Source organism: Mustela erminea, chromosome 9, assembly GCF_009829155.1.
Source record: "Mustela erminea isolate mMusErm1 chromosome 9, mMusErm1.Pri, whole genome shotgun sequence".
In the NCBI taxonomy this organism is placed as follows: domain Eukaryota; kingdom Metazoa; phylum Chordata; class Mammalia; order Carnivora; family Mustelidae; genus Mustela; species Mustela erminea.
The window spans coordinates 77,431-102,206 of record NC_045622.1 but is presented as its reverse complement, the minus strand read 5'-3'; the positions used below and the strand labels follow the sequence as shown (position 1 = coordinate 102,206).

Sequence of the window (24,776 nt, the reverse complement as noted above, 5' to 3'; positions counted from 1 at the left end):
TCCTCTCCCTTTCCTGAGTCCAACCAAGAGGGGCCACACCGGCCGGAGGAGCCGGGCAGGAGTCTCACGTTCCGCCCTGAGGGACAGGACAGTCCAGCTCCTGTCCCAGAGCTCTGTGCCCTGCGCCCCACCCCCCCACTGTGGGCAGCTTTGCTCTCAACCCCATTTTTATCCCCAACCTTTAAAGAGTTCACATTTTTACAGAAACGTAGTTCAGGACCAGAGGCAAAAGAAAATCAAACCTACCTTGTCACACACGTGTTCTCGGTCCACCCTTATGAGGCTCTGTCTGAACAGGATCTCTAAAAACACCAAAAAAAAAAAAAAATACTCTTTGATTCAAGCTAATGAGCCTTCTTACGGAAGTATGATTTTTAGACACTTTTATGGCAGATTTTTACAAGGAACTTTGCATTGGCTCTGCCATCTGTCTGGGTGTACCTAATTCTGTGGATCCGTTGGCCTAAAGCTACCAAACCAGGTCTGGACAGACAGACAGAGATAATACTTGAACTCACACCCACCCTCACAATCTGCCTGGAGTAAGATTCTCAGTATCAAGCGAGAAGAGACTAGGGTGCCTGGTGGTTCAGTCAGTGAAGCATCTGCCTTGGGCTCAGGTCATGACCTCAGGGTCCTGGGATCGAGCCCCATGTTGGGCTCCCTGCTCACGGGGAGCCTGCTTCCCCCTCTGCCCCACCCCCCCGCTCATCCTCACTCACATGCTCTCTCGTGCTCTTTCTCTCAAACAAATAAATAAAATATTTTTTAGAAAAGAGAGAAGAGACTCAACTATGATATATTTCAGCTTTAACATTTATGATTTTGGAAAACATGGACAAGTAAGGTCTGTAGGAACAGAGAACATTGCCACAGCATTTAGCTTTTTTCCCATAGGAGAAGTACTTTCTTTTCTTTCCCTCAAAGAAACTTCATTTATTTTTTAAAAAAGATCTTATTTATTTATCTGACAGAGATCACAAGCAGGCAGAGAGGCAGGCAGAGAGAGGAGGAAGCAGGCTCCCTGCTGAGCAGAGAGCCAGATGCAGGGACTCGATCCAGGACCTGAGATCGTGACCTGAGCATAAGGCAGAGGCTTTAACCCACTGAGCCACCCAGGCGCCCCTCTGTCTCCTTTAATGAAAAAAACAAGGCAATTGTTTGTAAACCACATAGAAGCATTAACTGTGAGCAGCAATGCCTGCTTTCGGATTCCAGCCCCACTGCTCAGGAGCGGTGTGACATCTCGGCCAGTTTCTGGACTTCCCATCCTCTGGTTCTTCATCGTCCACACGTTTAGTGGCACCTGCCCTCAGACTGTGGTCACGGTGACGCGAGTGGACAGAGTCCAACACTGGGATCATACCTGGCACAGAAGCGTGCTAACCAGGTATTGGCGGTGCTATAAACTACACACTTTTCTGTTGTAACACATTCAATTGACAATCTGTGGAAAACCATAAGCCGTCTCCTCAGAAAACCACACGTACATACTGAGTTGTTTAGCATTGGGGGAGGAGGTGCAGAACCCTGGAGACTCATCCCGGACCCAAATCGTCCCCCTGGCCCCAAGGATTTGTGTATTGCCCACACAGACTCATCCTGTGCTGGGACCCCAGGAGCTCCGGCTGCCTCCGTGCTTCCCACAAAGAGCCTGATTTTCACATCATTTAGGACGTTCACTCGCTGCCACTCAGCTCATGAGGGAGTGAACCTGGACCTAAAGTTCCCTTGTTGGGCTTTAAATCCAGCCTCGTTCCGGGACCTTGTTCCGAGTACCTCATGGGAGCTGCCTGCCTTCGGGGTCCTGGTGCTCAGGCTGCTTCTCCGGTTAGCAGGACACCAGCCCCGCAGCCTCCCCAGCGCCTGCCCGGGCCGCTGACAGCCGCCCGTGAGGACAGCAGGCAGGACAGACATGGGCCAGCACCAAGCCGATTCCGCTCCTGACCGTCACTGCTGTTCCTCGACACCCCAGACCCATGGAATGAGTCTGGTGTTCGTGAGCAGTGATGCACTATGCTCTGTCCTTGGTTGTAAAATATTCTGTCAGAGTTACGTAGTATTTTAAGAACTTAAGTATCCATTAAGAGGAAAGTGAACTCACTGAATTATAAATCCAAAGCATCAGCCTACATAGATGAGGGGTGGGACCAGCATTTTCAAACAGCGTAAAGGATTTTTATCCGTTCACCGGTTCTATAAATACACACGATTGTCTTAGGAGAGCCCTGGGATGCACAGATACTGATTCTCAGGTGTATGCATGTGTGTTTGGCCAAGCTAAGGGAACAAAGCTAAGATTCTCTTTTGCTGTGCGTTGTGGCAGATGGGGAAGATTATGCGGGGACCGTTCATGAAGTTCGTGGCACACGCTGCCTCCTTCACCATCTTCCTGGGATTGCTCGTCATGAATGCGGCTGACAGATTCGAAGGCACCACACTCCGTCCCAATGAGACCAGCACGGATAACGCGAAACAGCTGTTCAGGATGAAGACCTCCTGCTTCTCGTGGATGGAGATGCTTATTATCTCCTGGGTCGTAGGTAAAGACGGGTCGTCGTCTGTGTGGGCGCGTGGCCTTGGCAGAGGCTGATCCCTTGGCACGTCAGGTGCACAGACGCACCCTGTGTGACGCAGGCCACCACACACCAGGATTTCCTGTGTGTTGTTTGAGTGTGGTTATCCTGCGGTCATTACCAGGGGCACAGTCTTCTCACACACCACAGGCTCCTTAATATTCCAAGAAAAACCCGGAAGAAAACAGTAGGATAGAAATCTGGCCAGGGAAGAAGTAATGCTGTTGGTATTTTGGGAGAGCTGGGACTTCGCATTTAAAAACAGCCGCATGGTTTTATGTTGAGATTTAGTAATCGGATTTATTGAACAGCTATTATGTATAGACCTGCTGGAAGCACTTTCCATACATCAGATCCCACAGTTCTGCAGTCTGTAACATGACACTGACGTCTGTGTCCTAGTGTTTGTCTGAGACCCCCCCACCCGGTCACGAAGCAGAGAGAAGTCTTAGGTACTGCGCTGCTTGTTGTTGGAATCAATCGTACTTGTTGTTAAATATAATGCAAAGGAGAAGGTATTTCAATCGGATGTTTGTGAATGAAACAATTCAGTAGTTAGGTGGCTCCTTTGTTAGGTAAGGAGGGTCCCCAGGTGACTAGAGAGTGCCTTGCAGGACGGAAGTTAACGGGGGTCAGGTCGACATGTAAATTCATCGCTGAAACCCACGTGACAACTACCTGAGGTGGTGTTAGGGGAACATGAGCATACACAGACGGGGCATCTAGGTCTGAGTGAGGAGGGTGTAGGCAGGGCAGAGCAGGCCTCCCTGGACAGTACCTTCCATCTAAGACTTTGGAGATACGGCAGTGTCACCAGACTGAGTGTTGGGGGACTAAAGACATTACAAGTCCTAGAAAGGTTGCATGGGAAGCTGTGGAGCTAGAACGGCCCCTGGCACAGCTGAAAGATCAGGTGGCCGCGCTGGAGCTCAGATGTGTGTCCCGGAGGCGCCCTCCCACCCGCCCAGCCCACCCTCCCAGCGCTAGCACCCCCCAAGCCCCGGAGCGCAGGTGCATGTCTGGAGCCGTGCCCTCCCTCCCCACAGAGCTCTGTACCTACCCCCACCCCTCCCCCCGCTGGAGCGCAGGTGCCTCGAAGGTAGGGGGCGGTAGGGGGGGGTGGTGAGGTGGCCCTCATGGCTTTCAGTGCCGGGACGCCAGCACGTCTTAGTGAGGTCACAGCCGCCGAGAGGCGGGTGAATCCGGAGGTGAGGGAGCACCGCGGCCACCTCCCCACCGAGTGGGCTGAGGGCGGGGACTCGGCCTTGTAGCAGCGGGTCCGGTGGGGGCTTCACTGCGCACAGAGGGGCCGCGTGGACCGCACCTGGGATGCTGCGTGGCGGCTGCGCTCCAGGGGCGGGGATGAGGCGGGGGAAGCTGAGGAGCAGGTCCGGGTTGTGGGTGCCCTTGGAGCGCTGGTGGGGTTTTCCGGAGATGTCCACGAAATACTGGGAGGCCCAGCACCACATCGCCTGAGAGGAGGAAGCAGAGCCTGATCTGTCGGGAGTTCTTTGGAGATATGACTGGCATTGACCAGATACCACTGAACTAGGACAAGTGTGACATTTCACTGAGCGTTTATGTAAAATAAGAACCGTCCCTCGGACGCGGCCTCTATGTCATCAAGCTAACTGCCCACGTGCCGGCTTTGTGTGTGTGTTGGTATACGCGCGGCCCCTAACAGTGCTTGGCACATAGAAATGTATGTTTAATACATTCCTGATAATTATGATTATTAAGCTTTTCGTTAAGAGTCATACATTACTTTTAGGGGCGCCTGAGTGGCTCAAAGTGTCCAGCTTAGATGTTTTTAATTTTTATTTATTTATTTAGATTTTTTTTAAAAAAGATTTTATTTATTTATTTGAGAGGGAGAGAGCCTGAGTGGGCTCAAGCTGGGGGAGGGCAGAGGGAGAAGCAGACTCCCCACCGAGCAGGCAGTCAGCGTATCTCCGCTGCGGGTGCCCCTGAACATCTTTAAATACGCTTATATGTGTAGAATCAACGGATTAAAGATCGTTGTTTGATGGGGCCTGGGTGGCTCCGTCGCTGAAGCGCCCGACGCTGGACATCAGCTCAGGTCTTGATCTCAAGGTTGTGAGTTCACACCCAAGTTGGGCTGCATGCTGGGTGTGGGGCTACTCACGTCTGAAGGAGTGAAGATGGTTGTTAGAGCACTCTCGAGCTCTGTCCGCTCGTCTTCTAGCCATCCGCTGTGATGGCCGGATGGAGACCTGTGGGGACGCGGGAGGCAGGTCGGACGGGTGGCCTGTGGCCCGGTTTTGGAGGGTTTTGAATGGGAGGCTGAGACCGTTCAAACTTATTTTGTTTTATGGAAGAGCTAAGCCTGGACTGTAATTGAATTGGATCTATCTTCACCCCTTTCCAACGCAGGCATGATATGGGCCGAATGTAAAGAGATTTGGACAGAAGGCCCCAAGGAGTACTTGTTTGAGTTGTGGAACATGCTTGACTTTGGTATGTTGGCCATCTTTGCGGCATCGTTCATTGCAAGATTCATGGCATTTTGGCATGCTTCCAAAGCCCAGCGCATCATTGATGCAAATGATACTCTGAAGGACTTGACCAAAGTCACATTGGGAGACAATGTGAAATATTACAATTTGGGTGAGTTTGGAGTGCACAGTCAATGTCAGTTAATAAAAATGCACAGATTTCTGATGAAAGCGAGTCAGTTGGAGTTCGGTCACTACTCAGTTCTCACAGAGTTCCTGGCTTCTTTGGAAGTGTCTGTCTGAAGGAGCGCGCTCTCTCCTGCCTGTCGCCTTCCTCCTGGCTGGATCCCAAGAACCCTGTCGTGTTCTCTCTCGACCAGTTGGTGCACTGCCATTGCGAATGCCTGTCTTATGTCTTTGTTTTTTTTTGTGTGTGTGTGTCTTTCCAAGACAGCACACGTGTGAGTATCCCTTCCATTTAAGGCACTAAACTATGCAGCAGCAAGGGACCGGTGGGATCCCCAGATGGCTCCTTGTAAGTCACATGGCTTTGAACTCGAGGGGAAACAAACAGAAAGCTAGGAGGCCAGATCCCAACCTCTAGTGCTGATCAAGTTCAGGGTGGACTGAGCCCCCAGAACGAGGCCGATGCGTCCTTGGGTCTCCAGATAGCGGTGGACAGAGCAGCAGGTGTGAGATGCCTTCACAGAGGAGCGGACGAGAATCTCCAGAACAGGAGGACGGAGCTGAGCTCGTACGCTCAGTTACCACCTCCCGGGGTAGCAGCCACGGGAAGTGTTCCCCCTCCCCCCAAGAGGAAGGGGAGACAGGGATGGAAACAGATGTGGGGGGTGCTTAGGGGAAGTCCCTCCTTGAAGAACCCTGGGGTAGGGATGATAGATCCCTTTTGAATGCTTGTTTCTAATGCCCGGTAAGATATCAGTTAACGTTCAGCTGGCATCTCTGTGCGTTTCTTGGCTGTATCATGTGGAAATCTCTTTATCCGTATTTTCTAATGTTTATGTTAACAGTCAACACTTTTTCAATATGCAGAATTTTTAAATGTGACAGCTATCTCTTTATACATTGTACTTAAAGACTTACTATAAAACAGGAAAGTGCTTTGACTAATTTTCTCGTATCCCTTCTTGATTTCATTTCCCAGCAAATAAGCAAATATCATCCTGTTTTTCCTCTTTCTTACACGTTGTTTTGCAGTTTTCTTCATAACGGTTTCATTGGGTTTAATGACCTAAAATAATAATGCCAGAAAAATGAAAAAAATGAATACTGGCTATATTTTTATGGGAAAATAGAGTTATTTGAGCAACCAATAAAGATTGTTTCTAGTAGGCTGAGTACCAGCCACTAGTTCGCAAGCCCTGGATTACATTACAGTGGGATTTTAGTTTAAAGTTAAATAATAAGCACTACCCCTTGTGTAGTGCCAAGTGTGTTCTGAACGCCAAATATATGTTGGTTTATTGAATTTTCAAATAGATGAGAGAGGAAGAATGGGAGTATCTCATTTTAAAGGTGGGAAAATGAAACTAGGAGAACTTAAAGAACCTGGACCAGTTTTACACAAAGACAGACACACACACAGGAATTTCTGCAGGTACCAAGTCCCCACCTAGTTCGAGCTCTTAGCCGTTCTTAGCCGGGCTCTTAGCCGCTATATTTTAATGGAAAATTGCCAGCAAATCAGGAGAATCGTCTTCTTATAATTCAGAAGCTTCAATATGCTCGGCCCTTAAAGATCACCTTTCCATCAGATATTTGATTGCTAATGTAAATCTGTTTCTTTAACAGAAAAGAAGTTCCCTAAGTAAACAACTTACGGAAACTCAGGATAACTCTTGTCTTTCCTCTTTCCTAGCCAGGATCAAGTGGGACCCTTCTGATCCTCAAATCATATCTGAAGGTCTTTATGCAATTGCCGTAGTTCTGAGTTTCTCAAGAATAGCTTATATTTTACCAGCCAACGAGAGCTTCGGACCTCTGCAGATCTCACTGGGGCGAACAGTGAAGGACATCTTCAAGTTCATGGTCATCTTCATCATGGTGTTTGTGGCCTTCATGATCGGGATGTTCAACCTCTACTCGTACTACATTGGGGCAAAGCAAAACGAAGCTTTCACCACGTATGTGATCTCAGACGCACGGGTGGTGGGGACTGTAGATTAACTAAATGTTAGCTCAGCAGGGTACACAGATGTCCCCGGGGTGGTCCCTGATGTTCTGGAAGAGATCTCATCGCATTCTCTTTAGCAGAACGAGAGGATTTTTAAATAAATTGGAAGAATTCGAAAACATAGGTACCATAGGTACCATAATATACGTAGTCATATTAGCAAGTGTTGTTAGCCCCAGTTACTCTGGTAAATACCTCGCTCACGTCATTTTATGATCTGCTTCACAACAAGAAGAAATGGCAGCTCAGTCAAGTTAGTAACTCTCTGAACGTTGCAGAGCCATGAGCCTGCAGAAAAGCTGGGACCTGAGCGCTTGTCCCGGTCTCCAGCTCCAGTGCATGGACCCTGCGCTCTGACTGGTCAGAGACGCCTGGGGACTGGGAAGACGGCCGCCTTCCTCACCTACCTTATCACTGAGGAGATCCAGCTTGTCGGTAGTGATGGGAGTACTTTTTTTTTTTTTTAAAGATTTTATTTATTTATTTGATAGAAAGAGCACAAGTAGCAGAGAGGCAGGCAGAGAGAGAGGAGAAGCAGGCTCCCCGCTGAGCAGAGAGCCTGATGCGGGGCTCGATCCCAGGATCCTGAGATCATGACCTGAGCTGAAGGCAGAGGCTTAACTGACTGAGCCACCCAGGCACCCTGTGACGGGGGTTTTGACTTAGATTTACCATGGCCGCAAGTGTGTTTTCCTAAAGCACGCTTACAGTCAATTACTGAGGTGTTAGGTTGTCCGTGTTGCAGTGAGAAGCGCTGACTGAAACAGAGTCCAGTGTTAGTCGTAGTCTTCTCAAGTCCAGTTTACCAGAGAATGAAAGCAGCTCGGCTAAGCCGAGGGGCTTCACCGTGGCCAATAGTTACACATAAAGTGTTGACATTCCTACCCAAGACTCGTCAGTGATGTCGGTAATAGTGTCTTTGTTTATACTGTCATATTTTCCTTAAGACATAAACACTATTATTACCTATTTATTGAACATGAGCAGAAGTATCGATAAGCAGGAAATGTAATAGGACTCCAACAAATTGTATTATATTTATCAAATAATACATTTAACGCTTCCATTGCCAAGGCTACGGGTTGCTTCAGTGTTGCTCTCTGTGGTTATGAGGTTATGTTAATAGCATTTTTAAGTGCTTAGTATATGCCAGGTTTGGAGCTGAGAGCTTCATTCCTGCAGCCCTGTGGGAAATGAAAGTTACTCTACCCATTGCACAGAAAGCAGGTTCAGAAAAGGAGAGAATTTTCTCATGAATATCTGCAGATTCACAAAGATGCTACATCCACTCACTCTTACTATGGGATTACCGTCATTCCCACACTGTCCTGCTTTCTCTCCTTATTTCCCCAGAGTGGAGGAGAGCTTTAAGACCCTGTTCTGGGCTATCTTTGGACTTTCTGAAGTGAAGTCGGTGGTCATCAACTACAATCACAAGTTTATTGAAAACATCGGTTATGTTCTCTATGGAGTCTATAATGTCACGATGGTCATTGTTTTGCTCAATATGCTCATTGCAATGATCAACAGTTCATTCCAGGAAATTGAGGTATAATTTCTGCACATCTGTACGCTCTGCGACTACATGTTTTGACTTATTCCAGGTGTCGCCTCAGCAATGGTCATGAAAGCACGTGCTCCTTTTCATTTTTTCTTGCCTGTTTTATGTACTTGTCTGGCCAGTAAGCTAGAAAATTTTAACTCTGAATGGAGAAATGTGTGATTCACTATTTAAAAAAACAAAAACACCTTAGAAATACTATGTCAGCTTGAATTTATATTTTATTTAAAAAAATTATTTCTTACATTATATGTTTATAAAAAATAAATTATTTTTAAAAATTATTGCTTACAAACACCGCTAGTCTCCAAATCTTTTTTGTAGTAATGTTCAAAATTGACCTCTTCCTGGATTTAGAGTGACAGAATAAATTTTGATTCTAGAAATTTTGGTCAAATCTGTGATCTCCTGCAGAATAAATTCATCAAATTTATGAGCTACTGCAGAACAGAAGAGTGAATGATTTTTCATGGCTTCTCTTAGAATGTAGAATAATATATTTATATCTTTCAGGATACTTATAAACACATGCACATTTTGAGATCCTCTGTTCTGTAAGTCTGGTAAAATTTCAGACAGGTTTTGGAAAGAGTGTCTCAGTAGAACATTAGCCTTGAAGACAAGTCTTGGACTGGTCTTTGGGGTTTGGGAGCATCTGCAGGCATTGAGCTCCAGGCTGTTAGAAGAATCTGGGTAATTCTGTTTATGCCTCTTATTGCTGAGCTGTCGTGTGTGTTTGTGTAGGACGATGCTGATGTGGAATGGAAGTTTGCAAGGGCCAAACTTTGGTTTTCCTACTTTGAGGAGGGAAGAACTCTACCTGTTCCTTTCAACCTGGTGCCAAGTCCAAAGTCCCTGTTTTATCTCTTACTGAGACTTAAAAAGTGGATTTCTGAGATGTTCCAGGGCCGTAAGAAAGGTTTCCAGGAGGATGCGGAGATGAACAAGGTAATTTGACTTGATCATTTAAAATTACATTTTTAAATGCAGTGATCATTCAAACCGCTGTATTCCATTCCTTTAAAATGAAGTGGTCCATGAGGGCACGTCCGGTCATTCCCCAACTGGCATGGTCCTTTGGCTTGTGTCTCAGGAGCTCATTTCCTACTTACAAGAATGTAGGGGAAATTCGTGAAATGTAACCGTAATAATGAGTTGTCTGTGGTGTGCGCCGTGGCTCTGACCTCAGCCCTACCTCACCTTCAGTTCTCACAGGATGGGGAAGCGGCAGCCGCCCATTTCAACCTGGGGGGATCTGACAGACTCTTAGCTTCTACACTGAAATCCAGAGACCACCTGCTCGCATGCAATATGGGAGACTAGGCTTGGCACTGAGTGGTTCAAAGAGAGAAAGACCACAGGGTAGTCGTTGGAACAGCCATCCTGTGGGGCAGTGCGATCTCAAGAAGCCGTGAAAGACATACAGTGCGTAGAAGTGTTTTGGGCACAGGCAGGATGTTGTATGGACGTGTGTATGGGGTGGGGACAGTTGTCTACACCCAGGAGGAGCACTGAGAGAGAGATTTGTTCAGAGGAGAAGGGCCTGCTTGGGGACAGGTGTGCCTAAGGGGTTGTAGGATGGGGAATGGAAGGAATTGGCTGTTCCATCCCCAGAAGGAGGACTGAAGGGGAACAAGGTAAAGGTCTTTGGGTCTCCCGAAAGGTCTCCCATTTTGACTAGGCTGTATACCTGGTCAAATATTTTCTTTTTTGTTGTTTGTTTGTTTTTTGTCTCTTCAAAAACAGAAGAGAGGCAATGGGCAAATTTGCAAATAATTCAGTTTTAGTTCTATGTAAAAACAAACTTGTCCTAACAAAATCTATCCAACAGAGGGGGCTGCCTTGTGAGGTAGTGAGTTCCCCGTCATTGCAAGCAATGCTGCAAGGAAATGCTGGGTGACCACTATTAGGAGTTTTTAGATCTTCCTACAGTGAGTGGGCAGTTGAGCCAAATGATTGAGAAAAGAGAAACATTCTAATTTCTGCTCTGTTTTGCTACTCACCACTTGGGGCTCTCAAGTAAACAGTAGGCTCTCTGAGCTTCAGTTTCTCCATCTGTCCTATGGGAATTCATATCCATATCATAAAGATAAAATCAAATGAATATATGAAAGGGCTTTGAGGATTTTAAAGCCATGTTTAAGAGTACTTATTATTATACTATTGTGAAACTTTTGGAAGACTACCCCATTTACTGTATTCTTCCAGCGTCGAATGTCTAGAACCCAGTGAGCCGGTGGAAGGAACTTCTCTCACTTTACTTTTAAGTGTGGCCTTTACAGGCATAATTAGAACTGCAGCCTGAGGCACTGGGGGCTCGGTCAGTTGGGTGTCTGACTCTTGCTTGAGATTCTTTCCCTCTCTCTCCCCCTATAAATGTATAAATCTTAAAAAAAAAAAAAAAGAAAGAAAGAAAAGAAAAAGAAAAAGAACTGCAGCCCGCGCGAACCTGTTGTGCAGGTGAAGTCTCCAAGGGCTCACCATCGAGAAGAGCCCAGGAGGAGCGCGCTTCTCTTGTTTCTCTTCCTGAACTTTGCTGTAGAGTTAGACCGGGTGGCTTTTAAAATATGGAATAAAGAATGTAGTTGGTTTTGTAATTCTCAGTGTAGAATTTGCAGTTGTATTCATTTTACTATCTTTTCTTAGTTTCATTACTTTTTTCTGTCTGTTTTTGAAAGAGGAATGAAGAAAAGAAATTTGGGATTTTGGGAAGTCACGAAGACCTTTCAAAATTACCACTGGACAAAAAACAGGTAAGATCACATTGGAAAATACAAAGTCCTGCATCGCAGGCTTATGTTTTCAGAGAAAAGGACCCATGTTTAGAAGCAGTTTCAAGAAACAGGTAGCAGTCATGAAAGAAGTTAACTATTTTAATTATGCCTCCAAGAACCTGTTACCGAGAGCTGAACGTGGTCGGGGTGTATTTAAGGCAGACATTAGACGTAGACTTCCGGTACTTGCAGGCAGTGAAATACAGCAGCTTTGATGGAAGGGAGGCAGACGGAGAGGGTGGAGGACCTCACTGGGGACCGAGGGGGACACAAGGGTCCTGCAGCAGCGCAGGTGTCCAGGACGCACCTGTCGTGGCTGGTCGGGGAATTCAGGGCCTGCGGTCCTCCGCGTGGCTGGTGAGGAGCAGGGCGCCTGCCGGGGCGTGCGCTCTAATGTGGCTCAGATCCCGACCGTGAGCACACGGGCTTCCTCCTTCTGGCGTGTGTGTAGTAGGGCACATGCACGCCTGTCCCTGAGGGGCATTGCCGACGATGTCATTGGGAGAAGGGCAGGGTACATAGTGAATGGCAGCAGACGGCTGCGTGTCCCTTCCCCTCCAGACCCCCCAGGCCTAGGGGCTGTGGGGCTGGTCCAGTGGAGGCTGCGTGGTTCTCCGGGGCTTGCTGCAGTCCCGTGAGGGTGACAGCTTCGTGTGTCCGCATCACAGAGCAGACCGGGCCACAGCTCCCCTGTCCCCGCTCAGGAGGGTGCCACAGGCCACCCCGTGGGGACAAATGCCCAGAACCAAGGTCATTGCTTTGTTTTCAAGCTAAGTCCGTGACCTCCCCTGACAAGGCAGGAGCGCCAGAAGTATCGATCTGGCTTCGGTCTAAATACTGGAAGATTGGGACCTCCCCTCACCCCCGCCCCACACAGTAGCTCCTGGTGCTTCCCTGAGCCTCGGTTTCCCCATCTGTCAACCAGGGAGGCCATGGCTGAACGCATCACACCGGCCTGTTGGGAGGAGTCTGCGATGCTTTGTGGAGAGCAGACCCACTTGTGCTGAGCGCTGACACTTCCGTGTGAACAGGTCATCGCACAAACACGGGCAACGTCAAGGGAATCACAATGCCCGTTTTCCTTTATGACAGAAACTATAGTATCTCGGAAATCAAATAACTATTTCTTTGTAATCTCTCCACAAATGTAGGAAATTAAAATTATTTTAATCATTTTAATCATCTAAAAATGCACTTTATATCATTTTGTAAAAAGATTTATCTATTTGGGAGAGAGAGAGAGAGCACGTACATGGCGGTGGGGTAGGTGTGGGAAGAGGGAGAGAGAGAGAGAATCCAAGCAGATCCCAGGCTGAGCACGGAGCCAGACACAGGGCTCGATCCCACAACCCGAGCCCTGGGATTGATCACAACCGAGCCCAAACCAAGAGTTGGACACCCAACCGACTGAGCCATCCAGGCGCCCCGGATTTTATATCTTTTCAAGAAGGATTGGATCACCTCACACTTTCCAATAGCACCTATTTTAATCCTGGATGAGAATAAACTCAGAGCCATACTGAGCCTGTGGTATCTGATCCTAAGTGTGAATCAGCAAAGTGTCAGTTCTCATTCAGCTTCACTGTCCAGAGACCCTTGTGCAATTGTGGAGATGGGCTGTTCATCCCTTCTTTCAAATAGTGTGATCGGCAGACAGCCCCAGTGCCTTCCCATGGGGGCCACGCTCTCGGTCCCAGGCATTTGTAGCAGGTGCAGGGCCGTCCTGGGGCCGTGGTCGTGCGCAGCACCGTGTTGGCTTTGCTGCCCTTCTCAGTTTTCTTGCCCTCCGCCCTTCCACAGGTGAGCTAAGCCTCAGGTTTCGGAAGCTTTTTCTGCCTCTCCTGCCCCTCCTCCCCATGGTCACTCGGAGGCGGTATTCCGGATCCATGCCATCCTTCTAACTTGGTCTTGGCGTTTGATTCCTAGAGGCCTGAAGTAACACAACTATGTACTTTACTTTCCCTGGGCGTGTAAGCTTGCGATGAACAGAAATTGGGGCACACCTCCTTTTGCTTGATACGTTAACTGTACTCCTGGGGGAGCGGTTTTTACAGCAGCCATTTGTGTTTCTAACTGTTTTTGCCTGTTGATGCTGAGATGGATCGCTGGGACAGGCTTGGCCCTGATAGGTACTAAGCAAAACTCTCGAGGTTCATTCTTCCTTACTCAGTGTGTGCGGCTTTGCTTTCTTTCCCACTAAAGTCTACATCTAGAACAGTCAGGCTTCCATTCCACTCGGACCTTCTCTCTGACTCCTTGAGGATTAAAGAGGTCAGGCTGCACCAGCACTGTCTTTGCAGCCATGCAGATGCTCCACGGAATCAGTAGGAAGAGCCACGTGACAACACTGCATCTTTGCTGAGGGCAGCTCTGGAGGCACTGAGTGGGGTCCTTGTGAGCGTTAGGGTCTCAGATTCAGTCTGGAAGGGTAGCGTAGTTAAGGTCAGTTCTCTGCCGTTCAGCATGCCTTGCATAAAGCGAAAGTGCCAAATTACTTCCCGAACAAGGGCTCTCTGCAAGCTCCAGGAAAGATCTCGCTCAGCTGGTGGGTGTGAGCGTGGCTCACACGCCTGACATGGTGGACCGATGCAGGGCACAGACGTTGCTGCTGCGTCTTCTGTCCGCTTGGCTTTGGGTTGCATGAGATGTGGGCCTTGTTTGTTCGTTATATATCCAGGAACTGTTTCCTTGGGCTTTTCATTAGGTCAGAGTGTGTCTTGTCCATCATCGGATGAAATAATTATGTGACACAGTGGTTCTGGTTCTTTGCTGTCCCTGGGCAGCGTTTCCCATCGACTTTATATAAATTCCCAATCCTCTTCTCTGCGTACATTGATCTAAAATTTCTGGCAGTGAAGCTTGGAAGTGGATATTCTGACAAGACCTTAGCATATTCTAGCGCTCATCTGGGTTGGGAATCACAGAACATTTCATCCTGAGTGAGGGACACGTCTGTGGGCAGCAGTGGTCCGCAGACCATCCCCAGAAGAGATCGACTAGATTAACATGCAACATGAAACAGTCCTGAGTCCACATATTGGACACGAGATGGTTCTCCTGTATGACAGAGACGACGTGTATTCTCGTAGAGCGTGGACTACATACCAGGCTCTGAATTCTACACACCCTCTTTCTTTAATGACCTCAGGGAGGGAGGGTTTATGATTTCCTTAATTATGCTAATTCTGCATTAGCAAGGTGAAGTTATAGGGCTAAAGGGACTGGCCCAGAGTCTCGTTTCAGACCAACAACAGAGGCAGGGTTCGAGGTCAGATCTGCCGACCCCAGTGTGGAGAAAGCACCGACCGCGGTGCTGTGTCCTTTCTGTGCCCCTGCTGATGGCACAGCGTGTCCAAACCATCTGGGCTCCTCACTGGCCCCAGGCCGTAGACTAAATGCTAACATCAAGCTAGTTACTGGGAGATGAGTGAGAGGAAGCCCGAGGAGGGCAGGAATGTGGTATAAAAGCGAGGGAGAGTGCGTGTGTGCTGGGAGCAGGGCTTCCACCCACGAGCTCTCCGTCCCCACTCCTGCTGCGTCGTTCCTGTGAGGACCGGCCGCAGACACCCAGATCCCTGAGGGTCCTGACCATTCCCGTGGCCTCCGGAGCCCGCGGAGTTGGCACCTGTCCCGGGTCTGTGCACACCGGCCGGCAGTACCGCGTCTCGCCAGCAGGGGAATCGCGGCTCCCCCGCACCTCCAGGGCGTCTCTCCCGGGCACGATTTCTTTCCTAGCATTGTTGAACGCGTGTTTATTCAACACCACTCTGTATTAAACACTGACTAGAATCTCCTGTCGTATTTGCGTCCAGTTTCATATTTCAGGTTTAGAGAAGAGCTGGTGCATAAAGCGATCCACATGCATCTGTAACTGTTCAGTGGTAGACCTCTGAACGACACTGGGGGCTCCCAGCCGGGGTGGTCTGACGCCCTGCGACCAGCGCCTCAGGGTGCATTTGTAATCGCTGGGGACGCTGTGGCTGTCACAGCCAGGGAGGGGAGCTGTTCCTGGCATCTAGTAGGTAGAGTCTGGGGACACCACTCAGAGTTCTACAGGGCACAGCAAACCCCGCAATAAAGAATTATGCAGCCCAGAGGGTCAGAAAGGTTGCAGGTGGGATGGTCCGGACTCGGCCGGTGGGGTGCATGCTCTGGGGCGGGGTGGGGGTTGCTGTGTGTTGTGCCGGGGCCGCGTGAACGTGACGTGCCTGTGGTTATGGACACGTCAGCATCTTTGCTCTGGATCGTCCATAATCATGCACGTACTCCGAGGACAGAAGACCACCTTCTGGCCTTGCCGGCCCGGTTACCTCTTACAGCAGCCCGTGTAGGGCCCCTGCCTCCTGCCCTCCATTCCTTCTTCATGTTTCCGATGTGTCCTTACGTGTAGCTGAGTGGCCCCGTCCTGGTGTGTGAACCTGCATTGTACATGTCTTGTACAGCAAAGGGTCCAGAAAGCCGGTGAACCCGTCGGGGACCCAGGAGCTCTTTTTCCTTCACTTCACCAGCCAGTGGTCTGAGCCCTTGTCCTCTGCCGGGCAATGCCGGCTCTGGAGACCCTGGGATGGTGTAGACAAAAATCCCTCCTTCCATTAGAGCCGAGCAGGCTGTACACAAGCCAGTGAGTGAAGCAGCTCAGGAGCTCTTTCTCGGGGTGGGCAGGAATAGCCTCTCTGAGGAGCTTATGTTTGAAGCTAAAATACAAAGCGTGGGGCAGCACAAACCAGCCGGCCGGGCAAAGGGGGTTTCAGGAACTGGGAACAGCAAACACCCAGGGCCTCGGTGATGGTAACACAAAGTAAATATCCCTGCCGCCACCCCGTCCCCCCAGCCCGACCAGAGAAAAGATGATCTCCACAGGCCTGCAGTGCTGTGAGCTGCGGGCACTGGGGATGGTGGGCATATTGAGTATGAAGGTCCATACGTTCATCTTCAGAAAAACCCCGAAGAAACATGATTTTTCACTTTCCTATTTCCGCAAACACCTTTTGGTTGTACTAGTGGGCTCCAATGAAAGAGGGAATGATTTGTAATCATAAAGCTGTGTGTTCATGAACAGATGGTAAATAAATAAATTGGAGGCATCATGCGCAAAGACTGCCCTGTCTGGATCCTGTTCCTCTAGTAACCTGTCCTCATCCTCACAACCGGGGGGCGGGGGTGGGTGGGAAGTGGGCTTGAATCTAGTCATCACATCTCGTGATGATGCCCTGACAACGTAAGTCATAGTGAAGGCCAGAAGAGTTGTATCATTGTAAAAATAAAGGAGCAACTACATTTAAAAAAATAAAATTAGGGGCACCTGGGTGGCTCAGTGGGTTGAGCCACTGCCTTCGGCTCAGGTCATGATCTCAGGGTCCTGGGATCGAGCCCCGCATCCGGCTCTCTATTCAGCAGGGAGCCTGCTTCCTCCCTTCTCTCTCTCTGCCTGCCTCTCTGCCTACTTGTGATCTCCCTGTCAAATAAATAAATAGAATCTTTTAATAAATAAATAAAATATTTTAAAAATAAAATATTAAAATAAATAAAATATTAAAGTAAATAAAATATTAAAAATGAAAACATTACTAAAAATAGAATTGAAGTTTGCATTCATTTCACAAATTCCTCAACCAGTAGGACTTGGAGGAACAGGGGTGTCCCCTGGACCATTCCCTTCCTTGTCAGAGCAAGTGCAGAAAGTTCCAGAATTTCTCCTGCCAGTCCACAGCAGCCTGCGACAGAGCCAGAGATCACTCTTCAGCTTTGTGCCCGGAGCGCTCTCAGAGAACACATGCTGCCTCTGTTTGCTTAATTTGGCCAATGGTATAATTTTATCCTCATGTTTTTTTTTTTTTTCTTAAAGATTTATTTATTTATTTGACAGAGAGAGATTACAAGTAGGCAGAGAGGCAGGCAGAGAGAGAGAGAGGAGGAAGCAGGCTCCCTGCCGAGCAGAGAGCCCGATGCGGGACTCGATCCCAGGACCCTGAGATCATGACCTGAGCCGAAGGCAGCGGCTTAACCCACTGAGCCACCCAGGCGCCCTTATCCTCATGTTTTATAAAGTAAAAGAATAGGGATGTTTTGCTGACACTTTCGGGGAGGTTGAAAGAGAAGCTCCGTGGAGAGGCGTGCTGTCCACAGAGTGTTTTCAGAATTGCATATTGCGTTTTCCAATTGTTGTAACCTGGCTAGATCATAACCATTTTGTTCTTCATGGATGCCCAGAGTCTATCCCAGGACCTACATGCAGACACTCAGTGCGTGCTTGTTCCGTGGGTGGATGTGTGCTGGAGTTCGCTGTGGCCGCGTAAGGCAACTTAGTTACGTAGTGCAACTCAGAGGTCCTTGGGAACGTCAATCATGGCTGTCTTGGAAGATGGTCTTGGAGTTTCTTGTCTCCTGGAAAACAGTTGTGCACCCGGAAACAAACAAAAAAAGCAATTTGGGGGACACCTGGGTAGCTCAATTGGTTAAGCAGCTGCCTTCGGCTCAGGTCATGATCCCAGCGTCCTGGGATCGAGTCCTGCATCGGGCTCCTTGCTCGGCAGGGAGCCTGCTTCTCCCTCTGCCTCTGCCTGCCATTCTGTCTGCCTGTGCTCGCTCTCTCTCCCTCTCTCTCTGATAAATAAATAAAATCTTAAAAAAAAAAAAAGCAATTTGGATCTGCTGTGTTTTGCTCAATTCCCCTACGTATTTCTTTTTAAAACCAGTTTTTCTTTTTAGAAAATGCCCCGAAGAGTTTCTTTGATCAGTCTCTTCGTGTGGTAATATGGCCCTTCATGACCTTTATTACAGATTCCTTTAGATCTTTGTTATTTATCTGTTGAAGCAAAAGGATTTTTTTTGAAAAGGACTGCCACAGGCGATACTATGCAGATCCTCAAGTTCAAATTCAAATTCATCAGTTATGTCTTGGCACCTGAACAAAGTCTTAGCCTGGTGTTAGCCCGGGACACCCATCCTGCCCACTGCGGGTGTGGGTGCTCTGCTGGTTTGTGCTGGTCTGATGCTCCCTGACCCGTGGGCCCCTGAGGTCACTGCCATGACTTTCTCTCCTGGTCTCTCCTCTGTCAGAGACGTGCCTGTCTCGGAAGACACACTGTCAAGCCAAATAAATGACAATGTACATATGTAATGAATATAATAAATGCCATCACATCTATTTAAAAGAAAAAGAGGAATTTCTTATTCTTTTCAAATTGCAGCTTGGGCATAGTAAGCAATCAAGTGTGCGGAGCTCGGAAGATTTCCAGCTGAACAGTTTCAGCGGCCCTCCCAGGCAGTATCAGGTAAGCAAGACGGTTTGTTAAAGAAAGAAGGCTAGTCGTTTGTAATATTTGAAATCCCAAGCTACGGGATTCTTTACGTGAAAATGACCTATTAGGTTGTTTTTCTCAATATCAAAATAATGCATGAATTTAACGCATACGCACCGGGTGCTGGAGACACGTGAGTAAGTAACCCGGACGAGGCCTTGGCTTGCAGAGCTCTGAGCCTGCGTGTCCGCTGCGGACGGTCTGCTCCCACGAAACAGAAGAGAGTGCGACGGAACTCAGACCCCACCGCTGACTCTGGGGCGCTACTGCCTTTTGGTGATTTTCTGCCGGGTGACTTAAATGATTTATATGTATGTGCATAATTTTACGTATACTTCAGTATTATTTACGTGTATATGTAACATTATGTAAATGAGTGAATACTTAATGAGCAACAGTTTTTCACTTAACAAAACATATTAATTTTAGTGGATTTAAAAAAAATGGTACTACTATGAACATTCTTGTCTATGCACCTAATTATATCCTTAGAATAAGTTTTTCTCTTTTAAGATTTTATTTAGTTGAGAGACAGAGAGAGAGATCATGAGCAGGGGGAGGGGCAGAGGGAGAGGAGGAAGCAGCGTCCCACTGAGCTGGGAGCCCGATGCGGGACTCGATCCCAGGACACCGGGATCAGGACCCACGCCAAAGGCAGATGCCCAACCGACAGAACCCTGCTAGAATGAGTTTTTGGAAGTGTATTTTACTGTCCAGCATTTAATGTGGGGTTTAGAGAGTAAGATTTGCCTTAACCACGTGTCCGCCCGGGTCTCGTGTGCCCGGCCCTGAGCCTGGTCCTCTTCCTGAGCCGTGTAGCCTACATGCAACGTCCTCGAGAAGCTTGTTACGGTGAAACTAGCCATTCGTGGATTACCAGCAAGTACAAATTCTGTTTCTCGGTAAGGGAGGTCAAAAAACATAAACAAGCATGCGTTGGCTTCATCTCCGGTTCCCACATGCAACATGAACCGCACCTTGAGCCGCGCCCGCGGAACGGCTGTGTGTTTCTGTGACGCTTTGCGACCGAAGCACGAGGAGACCCGCGCAGGAGCGGGTGTGCTGGGAAGCTCTTGTTTCCTCAAGAAGTGACCGGAGTCGTTCCCTCTGGGGACGTGGCCGTCGCTCTGGTGATCTGGTGACAGCGTGTGTTCTCTGCCAGACAGATCACCCGAGCCTTCGTTAGCCGTCCCTTCTGAAGTCCTTAGGAAGGACAGGCTCAGACACGTCTTCCAAGTGAGAGACGTGGCACAAACAGGAAACTGAGGTAGATTTCTCCTCTCTTGGTCTAGAAAATTATGAAGAGGCTCATTAAAAGATACGTGCTACAAGCCCAGGTCGATAAGGAGAGTGACGAAGTGAACGAAGGTGAGTGGAACGGGGACCAGCGGTGGCGCGGGGCGGAGGCCGAGCCACAGGGGGCCGCAGGGAAGGGCTGGGCGGGGGGGCTCCGGGTGAGGGAGGACGGCTCCCCCGGATCATCCGTGCACGCACTACAGGGGCGTGGGCTCTCGCAGTTGGGGCAGATGGCCCTTGCTGCATGAGTAAGTCCTGCTTCTGGGGGTGCTGGGAGGGAGGAGGGAGGGGTTGGGAAAAGCAGAAGGCTGTTGACCCCAACTCCTGCCAACACCTGCCACCAATGCCTCCTTTTTATTTTAGGACATTTGTTACAATTCTTTCTCTATCGTCTCTTTTTGTTTAATTTTTTTTTTCAGCGTGACAGAATTCATTGTTTCTGCACCACACCCAGTGCTCCATGCAATCCGTGCCCTCTCCAATACCCACCACCTGGTCCCCCGACCTCCCACCCCCGCCCCTTCAAACCCCTCAGATAGTTTCTCAGAGTCCACAGTCTCTCATGGTTCATCTCCCCTTCCAATTTCCCTCAACTCCCTTCTCCTCTCCGTCTCCCCCTGTCCTCTGTGTCACTCCTGATGCTCCACAAGTAAGTGAAACCATATGATAGTCTTTTCATTCACCAAAAGCTTAGGTGAGAAAACAGAAACCTGCCCCATTAGGAAGTTTTTCTCTCTGAAAAGGTTCCAACGACAGATGTCTGTGGAAGGACTGCTTTCCGTCTCCCCCAGTAACCCTCGTTCCTTCGCCTCTGCAGTTACCGTTAACCCACTGTCGTTTTTGTTTTTCAAAGGGGAACTGAAGGAAATTAAGCAGGACATCTCAAGCCTCCGCTATGAACTCCTTGAAGAAAAGACTCAGAATTCAGAAGACCTAGCAGAACTTATTAGAAAACTTGAGGAGAAATTATCAATGGAACCAAATCAAGAGGAAAGCAATAGATAATGCAAAGGCATCCTTTAAAAATCATATTTATTTGTCCTCTTGAAGCCATATTATTTTCCAATTTATTTTTTTAAGTGCCAGTGTGAACACCTTTTAAACAAGAAAATGTCCAAAGATAACTTGGATCATCCAATTATCCAAAACCCCAATATTTAATATTTTTGGTGATTGAATTTCATTGTTCAGGCTGAAGTTTGCCGATTATGATGAAAATTGTGCCTGGTGCTTGATGCTTGTTTATATTAACTGCTTTCTGGGGTATAACTATTGTGATTATGTGATTCCGTGTTGTGTCTGCTTGGGGACACTTCCCGTACAGCATTTCTCCTGAAGGTGGTTTCAGGTAACTTCTTGCCTGCTTTATGGGTCCCCTGATGGTGACTTCCAGCCCTGAAACCTGGGGAAGGATATCTGTGGGTATTTGGAGAATGCTGTTGAATCATCTACTCTGCTTGTCCCCCATAGAATGTGACTGGTAATATCTGTGCAAAATGCGATTAAATCTTTCCTGAGCTTTTGGATTCATCTCACTGGAAATGTTACACTTAACAGTGAAAAAGTGCTTCCTCTACTGAGCCCTGGGAACATGGTTTAGTATGTGTGTGTGTGTGTGTGTGTGTGCGTGCGCGCGCGCGCGCCAATGTGTGTGCGTGCCAGTGTGCGTGTCCCTGTGTGCATGTGTGTACGTGTGCCAGTGTGTACGTGTGTGCACACACGTGTGTGCATGTGTGGGCACGTGCTTGTGCCTGTGTGCGCACGCACTAGTGCATATGAAATCCTTGTCCCATTTTCTTGTGCAGCAAATACAGACCCTTGGAACCTCTTTGTCTTAGGTTTCTTACTGTGATGGAAAGATTTTGGCCCCGTAAGCACCCTTTATTAGAGACATAGCAAAGTCACAGATGACTGCAGTGATTTGGCCCAGTGATAGCAGAGTCCAGTGCCATTTCTGAGGTTATTTGCAGGGGGATTCCCACCTTTGGCCTCGGGTATAAAGGGAAAAAAGTATTGAGGGAACTCGTCAGTACTTCCCTGTCGCTCTCAGTGCATTCCCGTCCTGCCGAAGTACACCACACGGGAATCTGCATCGGTGGGTTCGTTCTTACCGAAGACTGGAGGCGACGTCTACAACAGTGGAAAGACAAATGAACGTTCCGACTCGCCAACATTTAAAGGATGCTGGGCATTAACGGGAAGTGTTGCTTTAGAATTGGTAAAGGAGGCTTTGAATGCAAATTTTTAACTTCATTCTGGAGAGAAAATGGTCGCAAAAGTCTATTAACCCCAACTTTGGCTTAATTTAAATCAGAAAAGCTTTATGTAACCAGATCCAAAAATACATCTGAAATTTTACATTGAGTGATTTTGTACTTGTGGGTATTATTTATAGAGAAGCTATTTGGTAATAGAGAAAAGGTGAGCTTTCAGATATTTTATGACAATTTTGGAATCAGAAGTTCTAAAAACCAATCTAGTACCAAGGCACTACCCACACATTAAAACAGTCCGTCGTCCACACAGAGCTTGTGCGTTGTGCCAAGCAAGGGGTTGGCCTCCGTGCCTGGGGGCGCTCTGGCCACAGGTGGGTTTGACGGCAGAGAATCGAGAAAACATACCGAGATTCTCCAGTGTCTTTAGGTGGGGTTGACTTGACGAGATACAGGTTTTGGGAAGTGAACAGTCATGACTCGGCTCTCTGGGTAAAACACGCCATCGGGTGCTGCCCTGTGACTTCAACATGAGGTCCTCACGTCCAGTCAGATTCTCCCCAAAGTGCCGCTGAGCTGGCCCTGCTTCCAATTTCCTTTCAACTGTAACATGGAAAGAGAAACCAACCTTATGTTAAGAAAGGTTTTAAAAACTGCAGGAAGAGCTCAGTTAAAGGCGTCGGTCGGAGCCGCCACCACAAGCGTGAGCCACCTTCGCAGCCTCAAGACCTCAGCGGTACGTCCTGCATCGAGTCGCAGGCTGCGTAACCTTTAAAAATAAAGTGCTTCCTCTGTTGAAATGTGTTTACACAACCTGTTCCCTCTGTCACGTTTCCCTTCTCGGATCTGGGGCTTTCTGGAGGTCGGGGCACCATAAGGAGGACAGCCCGGGGATGTCTGTGACCCGGCGGGTCCTGCATTGGGGCTGAGCCGCCTTCATGCTTCCCGGCACACCGACTCCCACTGGACAAGACCAAGTCCCCGTGTCTGTACGTCCAGGCCGAGCTTTACTCTGTGCAGAAGCCGAGATGTAACACGGATTCAGGACAATCTTACTAGGCAGAGCTGATGACTCACCAGAACCAAACGTCTGCTTGAAACCTTGCCATGGACTGACAGAATGGAAAATACATGTCTGACCTCGAGGAGCTTGCAACCGAATAAAGAAATGGGACTGGACAGAACTATAAGAAACGTTTACTCCTGTGTGCCGGACACACGGTAGGTGCGTTCCATGAAGTACCAAGTTTGAGCTAGCTTTCTGCTAACGACAACTGTCTGAGGTCCCACCGTTATGACCCTCATTTTAGAAGTGGGAAAGTTGGAGCCTTTTTATTTTTGAAATTAAGTGCAATTAATTTAATATAGTACATCACTAGTTTTTGATGTAGAAGTCAGTGATTCATCAGCTGCGTGTAATGCCCAGTGCTCATCACTTCACACGGCTCCTTCCGCCCGTCACCCGGTGACCCCAGTCCTCACCCCCTCCCTTCTGTGACCCCAAGTTTGGTTCCTGGAGTCCAGAGACTCTCACGGTTTGTCTCCCTCCCTGATTTCTCCCCCTTCGGTCTTCCCTACTTCCCCTGCGGTTCTCCCCTCGTAAGTGAGACCGTACGATAACTGTCTTTCTCTGCTCGACTTATTTCCCTCCACATAATTCCCTCCAGTTCCATCCATGTTGGTGCAAAAGTTGGTGTTTGTCCTTTCCGATGGCTGAGGAATGTTCCCTTGAGTATATGGACCACATCTTCTTTACCCGTTCGCCTGTCGGCAGAATCTCGGCTCCGTCCATAAAACTTGGAGCCTTTAGAAGCTAAGTGACTTGCACAGAGAGTGTCAGAGCTGGAACCAGAACCCAGGCCTGTCTCACAACAGAGGTTTCACACTTATCTGTGGTCTCCCCAGACGGGGCTGGAGTGTGGTTTTCTCGATGGAAAGCTCATTTCAATCTCTCGGTGAGGAAAAACGGGCCATACCTGAAAACCCTACATTCTGTCACCTTCCCAATGCAGAGACAGATGGCGGTGCTGCTCATGGAGGCTGTGGGCGCAGAGAAGATGCGGCGTGAGAGGCCTGCACAGCAAACGCAAACAAGACAGCAGACGGGTTGAATGCGGAGGATGGAGGCGGTGTGAGCAAGGCCGGGGGCTGGGTGTGAACACGGGACCTGGAGTCCTTCAGAAGGAAATGGTCACGTCAGTGGCTGTTATGTGGTGAGAACAGGCTTGGCTGTCCACCCTACCCACCCAGGACTGCTCCAGGAGGGAACCGGGCAGTCATTCTCATCACCATGCAAATGGGGAAATCAGACCAAACATTTAAACTGGAAAGACCACGTGGCAGTGTTTGCCAACCAGACAGACCAAAGTCAACAGAGGCACAGTCCAGATGGACTGCCAGTCTCG

At 48.5% G+C, this 24,776-nt stretch overlaps 1 protein-coding gene across 3 annotated transcripts in view; it reads left to right on the top strand.

The window, feature by feature from the left end:
* The window catches only part of TRPC6 (transient receptor potential cation channel subfamily C member 6), a 102,928-nt gene extending 81,240 nt beyond the window's left edge, over nucleotides 1-21,688 (top strand). For 2 of the 3 annotated variants that reach the window (XM_032358686.1, XM_032358687.1), the window contains exons 5-13: nucleotides 2,327-2,543; nucleotides 4,971-5,204; nucleotides 6,912-7,176; nucleotides 8,580-8,775; nucleotides 9,532-9,735; nucleotides 11,466-11,540; nucleotides 18,752-18,835; nucleotides 20,155-20,230; nucleotides 21,012-21,688. In XM_032358686.1, the coding sequence (XP_032214577.1) occupies nucleotides 2,327-2,543; nucleotides 4,971-5,204; nucleotides 6,912-7,176; nucleotides 8,580-8,775; nucleotides 9,532-9,735; nucleotides 11,466-11,540; nucleotides 18,752-18,835; nucleotides 20,155-20,230; nucleotides 21,012-21,163 (1,503 nt within the window). In that variant the 3' untranslated portion in view covers nucleotides 21,164-21,688. The remainder of the gene's footprint in view (nucleotides 1-2,326; nucleotides 2,544-4,970; nucleotides 5,205-6,911; nucleotides 7,177-8,579; nucleotides 8,776-9,531; nucleotides 9,736-11,465; nucleotides 11,541-18,751; nucleotides 18,836-20,154; nucleotides 20,231-21,011) is intronic. The other variant, XM_032358688.1, reaches the window with a different exon arrangement.
* The last annotated feature ends 3,088 nt before the right edge of the window (nucleotides 21,689-24,776 follow it).